Source organism: Octopus bimaculoides, chromosome 6 (genome assembly GCF_046866305.1).
Source record: "Octopus bimaculoides isolate indiv1 chromosome 6, ASM4686630v1, whole genome shotgun sequence".
Lineage (NCBI taxonomy): Eukaryota > Metazoa > Mollusca > Cephalopoda > Octopoda > Octopodidae > Octopus > Octopus bimaculoides.
In genome coordinates, this window is record NC_142933.1 from 109,813,553 (window position 1) to 109,825,694 (window position 12,142).

The window sequence follows — 12,142 nt, forward strand, 5'->3', positions numbered from 1 at the left end:
TTGAATGGTAAAACTTTCAATAATGATGATGAGTTGAAATCGCACTTGCTTCAGTTTCTGGCTGATAAGGACCAGATCTATGAGGGCGGAATCATGAAGTTGCTAGAAAGATGGCAAAAGGTCATCGAACAAAATGGAAAATATATAATTGATTGAAGTTCATTATTTGTATGAAAAAATGACGACTTTTATTTCACACGTGTTTCTATTGCATCGATTTGAAACCGTTGCAATTGCCACCCTACTGCAATACCGGTGCAGCTTATTGTGGGTATTCACTTTAATATCCTTTCATACAACCGTGAATAACTATGCTGTACATCTGTTTAGACACAGCATTGCCTTTTCTAATTGTGGGGTGGGAGGAGAAGAAAATGAGTCATAAACATTGCTTCTTCACCTTTAACTTGGCAACTGGCCTCAGCTAACGGATTATCCAGTAACACAGTGGAAAAGACTACTCAACACAGGTATGGCCATATAACAGATCAATATTGATCTAATATCGACAAAAGTATTAATTGTGATATTTTGCTAAGCTTCCTTAGGGGTGCACAAGTTCCGCGATATGTTCCCTTGCTGCATTTTCTCTAGTGAGGGCAGTATGACATAATCTCGTCATAACATTGGAAGAACGAAAAAGAGAAGAAAGGTTCTTCTAGGTTTGCATCATCTTCGTGTTTTCCTCTCACTTGTTTTAATCGTTCTATTCAAAAGAGGAAGCGATTTCATCTGGCACAGGTTGGATGCAAGAATTGATAGCTTCCAACTTTGGCTCAAGGTCAGCAATTTCGGGGAGGGGTAATTGGATTCGTCGACCCCATTACATAACTGGTACTTATTTTATCAACACCGAAAAAATAAATGTCCTATTGGTGAAATGCATTGCAATATAATGTATATAAAATACATATTAAAGATAAAAAATGAATGACTGTAACATGCAATATAAAAAGAAATTCATAAAATAGATAAAATCTTTTCATGCACAGAAATAATGGAACAAGTTGTGAATATAATATGCATGTTTGTAACGAAGTTTTAATCGACTCATAGAACAAAATCAAAAACACAAACAACTGAATATAAGATAAAATATTAACACTTTAATGTTTCCATACAAAAATATAATTCTGATTTATATAATAAATATTATAAATGATGTTGGCGTATATGTATGTGTGCGTGTGTGAGTATGTGTGTGTGTGTGTATGTGTGTGTGTATGTGTGTGTGTGAATATACAGTGTAGTCTTACTAGTATAATGCATAGGAATATAATGTATATTTTATAATAATGACAAAAAAAAGGAAATGAAATAGGAAAATAAATAATTTATACAATGAATTAAATAACGTAGGTATAAGTATGTATATATAAAAATATATATAGATATATATAGGTATCTATATATAAAAATATATATAGATTGATATGTCACAGTCCCATTGGTGTAATACCAATAACATCGATGTACACAATTTTAAATAGAAATTTTTATTTCATGAAAGAGAAATATATAGTGTTTTCGGTTATATACGTGATAAGAAAATATGAGAAAAAATTTAATAGAAATATTGGTATATGATTATTAAGTGGTGAAGCTAAAACACTTCTACACATTTGAAACGATACACTTGTATCTGATTTTTCGCTTACTGAGATTGGTACCAGAAATATTATAACAGGAATTAATTACACAAAGGATTGTAGAGTATTTTGAATGTGGTTTATATTTTCATAAAGACTATGGAGTGTAATAATGGTAAACCATCGCTGCTTGGTTATTGGCACATCGTCCGGTAGCAAAAGACTGTCATCCACTTCGACATTTTGTTTGATGTTTGAAAATACCTGAAATACATGAAAAGAACATTGTAAGTTAGGGATAAATATTAATTGATATTAATACACACAAAAGTGGAAGAGACCTTAACATGGTAAATGTAGCTATTTCACACTAGATTCAATACTATAGAGACATTTATACGCACATATTATGTATCACATTTACTAATACGAACAATATACACACACGTTATATGTGAATTTACTACTACTAATAATATAGACACATATATGCACACATATATATTATATATAACATTTTGATAGACTAAGTTATATTTTAAAATCAGAACGGTTCAAAATTATTCTAATTGTAGTAATTACTTGAAATAATTAAACATTTTATGCTGATTACAATTCTACGCATTGTTGTCTACATCACATAAATGAGGAAAGTGTGCATAACGTAAGCTGATTATCGTCTACACAAAGTATTTTACGACAGAAATCTTAGAAACCCTGAAGAGATGTAAATTGTAATCTTTTGGCAGTCATGAAACACAAGAATACTCTGAAAGTATGCTTTGAAAAGAGTTTATATTACTCCGAACCATTGACCTTTGACAATATTTTCTTTAAATAAACTGACCACACCTTCCCGGATCAATTCTATGAGAAATATTTAATATATTCCGATAAACATGAGGATATCTTGGTTCTATTGTATTGAACAGAAGATTAATTTAGATTCATTTCGCACGAGGAGAAATAAAAGAAAAATCGCTTGAATATTATCTAGAAAAAGGTATTACGATAATAATAATTACCGGTGAATCTAGTTGAAGTATCGTATCAACCAGGTAAGAAAGTGTTAGTCTTAGGTAACAGTAAAATAAGCCATCAGATGTGGGAGTGAGTTTAGAACAGGCAGCGGGATAATGACACTGTGTCTGTATACGTTTGGCAGGGGCACACAGCTGGTCATATTCTTTTTTCTTCTGATTCTCCAACACAGTAACATATTGACTGAGGGTTGCAGACATATTGGATAGAGCAATCTGTAATAAAGAATTGTGAGAAGCTTGAATATTATTCGACACTGATTGAGATTTCTTATAAAATATAGAATCGAGTTTAGATAGAAAGTGTATAAATATTTCAAGAAAATGTGTTTTGATAATATGTCCATACCTTGAATAAGTCTGTCTGCGCGATGGTGATACAGTCTTGAATGTAGAGCTGAGGGAATGTAAGTCCCGTCTGGTTGAGTAGCATATGAATAAAGTGAGGACAGCTTACCGCAGATGCCAATGGAGTGTTGTGGCACTGTAGAAAAAAACGTGACATATTATGAGTCTGAGATTTGGACAAATAGGATTAGAAAACAATGGAGTAGAAGTCCATTTACACTAAAGTAATCATTGTAAATATGGATTTTAATGAGAACTTTATTAATTAGTATGTGGGTAGTATGTTAAGGAATATATTATTAGAGTGGTATAACAAGAAGTGATTATACTACTACTACTACTACTACTACTACTACTACTACTACTACTACTACTACTACTACTACTACTACTACTACTACTACTGCTACTGCTACTACTACTACTACTAATAATAATAATTAATAATAATATATGAATAAATAAATGTAAACTTACAAAAGCGTGCAAAGTGGTGTTCACAGCTATTGAGGCCCTGCGAACCGTGTCCAGCTGATCTTTTATTTTACTTATTGGTATCTCTGTGGGTTTTATTGACGCTCCATGGATGAATGAAGTCCAGACTGAGAGACATAGGACCAATATATATTTCCAAGCTACGTGAAAATACAAAAGATAATACCATTAAGGAACATTTAGAAGGAAACGGAGACATTCAAGGAATTGTTATTATTAAAAAGCAATAACTGGTTAAGTCTTTGTTAATTTTAACGTGTAGTAAACAATGAGATGAACGTTTTGGAACTCAATAAACGAAATTCACAAATATTTCATATACTTCCACTAAATATATACAATAATTTCTTGTGTAGTATGTTAAAGAGAAGTGAATAGATATTTGGGTGAGTGGAAGAAGGCCATGTTCTAAGTGTTTCTGTTTTGTTTTTTGTTCTACCATACGAATAGAGTGCGATAATTAAATAATAGAAATAAAAACAATGTACTGCACTGTAATGGTTGTAGTCAGCAGAGATAAGAATAGAAATATTCAATTTAGGGAAACAGGCGATATTTTATGTATCACAGGAAGGTCAAGACCATATTAAAGTCACTTATATACATAGATAGATAAATAGATGCACACACTGTCACACACACACACAAACGCACAGACACACACACACACACAGACACACACACACACACACACACACACACACACACACACACACACACACATATGTAGAGAGAGAGAGAGAGAGAGAGAGAGAGAGAGAGAGAGAGATAGAGAGAGAGATAGATAGAGATGAATAGATAGATACATATACATATAAGTGTGTACGGTGTTTGTGTGCGTGTTATTGTGTGTCATTGTCCCTCCAATTTCAGGACTGCTTGAGGACCAATGATTCTGTGGTTATATACCCGTGAAATAGCGGTTCGATAAAAGTCACCGATAGAATAAGTAACAAGCTTTAACAAATAAGTCCTCGCGTTGTTACATTCGACTAAAAATTCTTCAAAGCGGTGCCATAGCATGGCCACATCCTAGTGACTAAGGCAAGTGAATAGTAATACATATACATATATATATATATATACACATATACATACATACATACATTTATATATATATATATATATATATATATATATATATATATATATATATATATGTATGTATGTATTAGGTATGTGTATATTTATATTTGTGTATGTGTGCTTGTGTGTATATATATATACCTACATACGCAAGTATATTTGTATGTATGTATATATGTATGTATATGTGTATGTATGTATATTATGAAGACCTCATACTTACAGTTATTCATTTTGTGTGATTTTCGTTATGAACAAGGTTTTACGAGAAAGTCAGGTTGTAGTTCCACTGTTGGCTATGAAACTGTGTTCATTTAACGATGGAATATCGGCTTATATAGCTTTCTGAGCAGATATAGGTTTGGAAAATCCATTCATATTTGATGGCCTCCATTAAAAAGTTGGAAGTTATCGGCTTCCTTTATCCATTGTCTAAATTTAGTTTACGAAAATTGCTAGCTTTCATTTGTTGCGGAAGTTGAAGCTTGTGCCAATATTTTACTTTCAGTGTGACATAGATTTAGGTTTACGGGAGGAGGAAAGCTTTTTATGAATGAAATATTTTTTATCACAGTATATAGGTCACAGGCCAATTGCTAGTAGGTTACTTTCGCCTAACGGGAAATAACCGAGCGGGGAATAGTGGGTTACAGTTTCATGTTGCGAATCGTTGTTACTGTCGCCGTCGCCAATGGATAGCTGGGCAGAGTACGCTCATCTGTAGTTTGACTACATGTATTAAATGCGAGCAGTAATACCCGTCGTTGGTCGGGTAATTACTTATAGATAGATAAACTAGTAGAGATACCCGGCCTTCATCGGGATTAAAATGGCATAGGTCTTTATTTAGTAGTATCAATCATGTGACTGCGGCCATGCCGCAGCACCGCCTTTAGTCGAATGAATCGACCCCACGATTTATTCTTTGTAAGTCTAGTACTTATGCTATCACCGTGCTTCGCCAAACGGCTAACATGTGTGTGTGTATATATGTGTAAACAGAGTTAGCGGTTATAGTAACCGACTAAGGGATAAAATATCCGCATATACTAACGGCATCCGTTACCCGTATTATCTCCGGGTATTGGTATGCAGGCACACCATGCGCGTAGAGTGCGGGTAACAACAGGATAAACAAGAGTTAATCAGGAACCAATGCAAAGATATATGTATATGTGTGTGTGTTTGTGTGTGTGTGTGTGTGTGCGTGTGTGTGTGTGTGTGTGTGTGTGTGTGTGTGTGTGTGTGTATGTACATATATGTATATATATACATAAGAAGTGGTAATAATAATAATAATAATAATAGTAATATATGAAGAAATAAATGTAAACTAAAGCGTGCAAAGTAGTGTTCACAGCTATTGAGGCCCTGCGAGCCGTGTCCAGCTGAGCTTTTATGTTACTTATTGGTATCTCTGTGGGTTTTATAAACGTTCCATGGATGAATGAAGTCCAGACTGAGAGACATAGTACCAATATGTATTGCCAATCTACGTGAAAATAGAAAAAAACAATACCATTAAGGAACATTTATAAGGAAACTGAGACATTCAAGGAACGCACTATTCCCCGACCGGGGAATAGTGGGTTACAGGTTCATGTTACAAACCGTTGTCACTATCGCCGTCGCCAACGGGTAGCTGTGCAGAGTACGCTCACCTGTAGTTTTATAGTGAACACTGATCGGTAATGAACGATGTTAGGTAGTGAACGCTGTTAGACGGCGAATGCTGTTAGTGAGTACACACTGTTGAACAATGGGAACCCATTGATAATGATTAATCTTTGTGAATATATGTCGTATATCATAGAGTAATGAGGTCCACATCCTGAATAATCGTTTGTCGGATTATGATGCTTTGAAAGACTTTCTGGAGAAAAGGTGCAAGCGTTGATTTATGGTAGGAAGCCTGCTTCCTAACCACATTGGTCGAGGTTCAGACCCATTGCGTAGCATGTTGGACAAGTGTCTTCCGCTATAGCCTCGGTTAGACAAATAACCTTGAGAGTGTCCGTGGTAGATAGAAATTGAAAGAATCCGGCCATGTAGAAATGCGTGCGTGTAAATATGTAGCCAACTGTAAACTGTAAACAGAATGTATTACTCGCACACACTCTTTTGTTTACATGACGGCCTGTCTTTTATTGTATTTCATTATGTCGCATTCACTCACACCCAGACATACATTTTAATGCTCCAATAAATCTTACTGTTATTCATCTCTATCGGTTGAGTTCTATCGTCTTCCTTACTGGCATTTACGAATTCACTATGTTATAGAATTATAACATATTTAGCATTTTATATATTTTTGTATTCGACCGTGTGACGCGTTTAAAGAAGGAGCCCTGTTTTCCATTCGTCACCATTTCTCTTTTTGGGTTCGCACGGTCGTTCTTACACACACACACACACACACACACACACACACACACACACACACACACACACACACACACGCACACACACACACACACATATATATATATATATTCTAATATGTATGTATATATAGACGCTGGCGTGGCTGTGGTAAGAAGCTCCCTTTCCAGCCACACGCTTCTAGGTTCCGTTCCACTGTGTGGCTCCCTTGTGAGTGGATTTAGATGGAAACTGAAAGAAGCCCGTCGTCTCGTGTGACCTGTGGTCAACTTTCTTTTCACTCCAGCCGCTGTGAAGGCAAGACGAACTACTAGCGTTCTACCTCAGATTTGCGTTTGGCCGTACGGCTTTTGAATGTTGTTTTCACTGTCCATTTTTTCCTGTCTTGGTTTGTGTTTGCCACCTTGGAATCCTCTGTGTAGTGGGTTGATCCACTACTCAGGAAGAGACTATTCTAGAGTACGTTCTGTCTTGTCTTCGAAACGTCTAGATAGAATAGAGACAGCTGATGAAGGGATATTCCAAGTGGCTTTCCGTTTTCCTATGTGTTCGTTCCGTTGTCTGTAGTTTATTGTTCTAACGTCCTGTACCCTGATATGCATGTATATACACATGTAGATGTAAGTATGTACATATATGTGTGTATACATGTATATATATTCTTTGTATTATTACATTATTGAACGCACACGTCCTTTTTTGCAAGTAAGTCTACTATATATATATATATATATGTGTGTGTGTGTGTGTGTGTGTGTGTGTGTGTGTGTGTGTGTGTGTGTGTTTGTGTGTAGGTATATATGTATGTATGTATGTATCAATTTTTGTGTCACCCCTTCATCGGTTGAGAGCCGATGCTGGTGTGTTTTCGTCCCTATAACACTAGCGGTTCGGCAAAGTAGTCCGATAGAATACGTATTTGACTTGCAAAGAATAAGCCTTGGGGTCGATTTGTTCTGCTAATGGCCAAATAATCAGAGAAATAAGTAAAAGAAAAAAAAGAAACAAATATATTATATTAATCTGATTGTGTGTGTATGTGTGTGAATGTATGTGTGTGTGCGTATGCACTTGTATGTGTGTGTGTGTGTGTGTGTATGTATGTGTGTGTGTGTGTGTGTGTGTGTGTGTGAGAGAGAGAGAGAGAGAGAGAGAGAGAGAGAGAGAGAGAGAGAGAGAGAGAGAGAGAGAGAGAGAGAGAAAGCATTTACTAAGAGAAAATTACAATATTAAGATAAACTATCTTTTAACTGCGAACTCGTCAGCAGGAGAGAGAGAGAAGAAAGAAAACAAATAGAAAACGAGTCGGCCTTACTTGTGATAATGTATACCCTACGACAAATAATTCGACTGTATTCATAATGGGAAAACCCATCACGTCTGGCTTTAATAGTACAAAATAATAATCTTTGGTGCCATTTCACCAATATTTCTCAAAGACAAACAAAATTTACATGTACAAGAACATCTGCAAGGTAAAATTCGGACGTCGCTCCCCACGTGTTGTTAAAACAGCGAGAGGAAATAAAAAACTTTCTCAATATGACGATTCCATACTAAGTTTGCTCTTTAGAAGACTTCTATATCTCAGCTTAGCGAATTCGTTCCTAGAAATAGATGTGTACTTATCAACTAATTCGTCCATTTCTTGAAACTCTGGCCCACACTCCATATTTGAAGCCTTAGACTTGTATTCCGTTTGAACACTCATCGTGCGGGAACGTATGATCTACAAGTAGCGTTACTATCCATCCATTTATCCTATACGAGCAGCCGTGGTTGTTCCCCCTTTTTTATTCACTTTGCGTTGCTTTTGCCATCTTGTTGCTTGACTCGACAATGGCCGGACTGTATTCACGAGACATTTTTCCTTCTTGAGAAATAAAAATCTCGAAGAAAATGTTTAAAAAAAAATTTTTGTAAATGAACATCAAAGATAAATTTTCACTTTTATATTTCATAGCGTTTATCTGATCTACACTCATCGGTTTCCAATCTTTCTTCAGTACCGATTGAAGACCAATGCTTGTGTGTTTATACACACGTAAGTTAAGTGATCGGTAAAAGTTAGCTTTCTGAAATAAGTCCTCGGGTTGGTATATTCGACTAAAAATTCTTCAAGGTCGTGCAACAGCATGGCTGCAAACTAGCCAACTAAAACAAGTATAAGACAGAAGTTATATATATATATATATATATATATATATATATATATATATATATATATATATATATATATATACACAGGTGGAAAGACGATTCGATTCTTGCATGTGTTAACAAGTACTTCCTCCCGACAATTTAACCTTTAATCTAATAAAGATATCCTTGGCCTGAAGATTAGCCGATGGTATACACCTCACTTGGATTTACCACTTCTGAGGTTTCAGTCGCTATGAAACATATGTAGCCCGGACTTTCCTTCTCCATTCTCTAACTCTTGTATTCTTTTCCGCAAACTCGGCAAACCTTGTCGCCTATCGTAGAATATAAAAAGAACTTTTCTCCTCGCATGGTTTTTCGACAAAGAAAAATAATCCTCAACCTTCCGTCTGAACACACCACTATTGTTCTGAAACTTGTTTTTTATATATTTACTGCGAATTACTTAAAGCTACTCCTCGATCCCTGGATCTTACATTTATATCTATATATTATGTATGTGTGTGTATGTGTGTGTGTGTTCCAATGTATGTATGCGCTTATATATGTATGTATGTATGTATGTATGTATGTATGTATGTATGTATGTATGTATGTATGTATGTATGTATGGATGGATGGATGGATGGATAGATGGATGGATGGATATATGTATGAATAACTGCTTGGAAATACGAGAGTGATTGAGAGAATGTGTTGTGATATGTAAGTATCGGAATTTGATGAAGAATATACGAGAAGAAAGTTCACATCCAGCATACAATGAATACTGTTGGATAAGGAATAGCATGAGATCATAAACGTTGGTGAGGAACTTTGCTGGATAATGAACATTGTACGATAGTAAACAGAGTACAATGGTGAGCTCTGTTAGATAATGTACACTAGTTGATAGGGAGTCTGACTGAGAGGACAATGAGCATTGTAGAAAAGCAAACATCATTGTTGGGTAACGATCTCTTTTGGACATTGAATGCTGTTTGTTAGTAAAAAGTGTTGGGTAATAAACACAATAGAATAGTGAACATTGTTGGGTAGTGAACAATATTAGATGGGGATCTCCATTAGACGAGAGAAAATAAATAGTGTTGTTTAATGGAAACTGTTGGATAATGAACAGTGCTCAGTTATATACACTGTAAAATGGTAAGATTCTTAGATAGTGAACGCAGATGAACGGTAAATTCTTTGGGGCTATGAACACTGTTGGATAATGAACACTGTTGGATAGTAATCATTACTTCTTTATAATTCGTATGCACACTACATAGTGAACACAGCTGGATACTGAACACTACAGGGTTATCAACATTGTTGGATGGCTAAGCATTCTATCCAAAGTGCTTCTGATTCTGTCAGCTAACCATTTCCATGTCTGCAGTCAGATAATTCCTGGGCATTCATGTAAAGAGAATACAAGAGAAAGAGAGCTGAGAGAATCCTTGCTCTAACCAACAGTTTACTAAAAGGTAGACGCATCCGATTATTCATTCTTCAGAATATATCGTTGGAGAAATATCAATGACCTCATAGAGATATACTGTATCTGAATGATACTTCATAGTCACTATTAACGACTTTAGGCACGTCATGCATAACGAAATGCCTCGTGCCTACACAACTCGTTAATATTTACATACCAGCCCTAGGAATGCGTTTCATATGTAAATTGGTATATCCAATAACTTAACACCACTGTAAGGTGATGGTAATGATGATGGTGATGCTGATGACGACGACATCGATGACAAACCACAACGGGGACGAGAAGGATAAGGATGATGAAAATGATATTTATGATGGGCTCCAGCGAAATATTTCCTTGCGTGACTCCAGTACGCATGCGTTTGAATGTCAATCGTATTCTAACATATATATATATATATGAAACAATCCCTCAACTATTGTGTTTTACGTTCCAAAACCCCGTGATAGGTGAAAATCTGCGAAGTAGAAGAAGTACTGTACTGTATACATTTTTAAAATTAATTTCATAATTTGTAGAAAGGGCCTAGTTCTCAAAAGCATCAACCTAAGTCTCTCAAGAAATACCTAACAAGGGTGAAATTCATTTAAAAACATTCCTGATTTTTTTCTCTACAAATGTTTGTTGAGGTAGCTGATGCAGAATATGAAGGAGAGAAAATTACATCCATTTCAAAAAGGCACCGTGATAAAATGAAAAAGCAAGCGATTCTTTAAGATATACATGGTGACTATGTATGGGTGTGAATATACGAGTGCAGGCGTGGACACGGATGAGTGGTATATAAACACACACACACACACACACACACACACACACACACACACACACACACACACACACACACTCACATACATTTCCCATATGTGTAGAATTAATAAACGAGTAGCAAAACTAGAAAGAAATCGTCGAGAGATAGAAGTGAATATATCAAAATTCCGTTTCACCTAATTTTTAATTAAAAAATAATGAAAAGTAATAAGATAATATGGAAGAGAAACGGAGAGTTTTTCAGTTTAGAGTCGTTTTCATCTCTCCTTAAGAAATATTTCGAGACGGAGGTAAAAAAAATATTTTCTCTTTTATTCATTATTTTTTTTTTTAAGCAATGTTAGATTTGGAGAATTTATTTTTAAAAAATTGATTTCTTGATGTATGTGTGTTTTCATTGAGGGAGTTATACGATGTATAAGAGATTGGTTTCTTTATCTCGTTCGTACGGTGGCAGTGGTGGCGGTGGTGGTGGTGGTGGTGGTGGACATGATAGTCATGATGATAATGATGATTACAATAGTGACCATGATTTGTAACATGAAACTGTAACCCACTATTCCCCGCTCGGTTATTCCCCGTTAAGCGAAAGTAACCTACTAGCAGTTGGCCTGTGACCTATATACTGTGATAAAAATAGTTCATTCATAAAAGTTTTCCTCTTCCCGTAAACCAAAATATCTGTCACACTGAAAGTAAAATATTGGCACAAGCTTCAACTTCCGCGAGAAATGAAAGCCAACAATTTTCGTAAACTAAATTTAGACAATGGATAAAGG

The 12,142-nt window shown here is 35.4% G+C and overlaps 1 protein-coding gene across 1 annotated transcript; it reads right to left on the reverse strand.

Moving 5' to 3' along the window:
* Positions 1-1,626: 1,626 nt before the first annotated feature.
* On the reverse strand, positions 1,627-8,654 carry LOC149135365 (uncharacterized). Its single transcript, XM_089353504.1, has 5 exons — positions 8,501-8,654; positions 5,893-6,050; positions 2,979-3,113; positions 2,615-2,845; positions 1,627-1,853 (listed from the first exon to the last, which is right to left on the reverse strand). The coding sequence occupies exons 1-5, from the start codon at positions 8,652-8,654 to the stop codon at positions 1,695-1,697; spliced, it is 837 nt and encodes a 278-aa protein (XP_089209630.1). The 3' UTR covers positions 1,627-1,694.
* Positions 8,655-12,142: the final 3,488 nt, after the last annotated feature.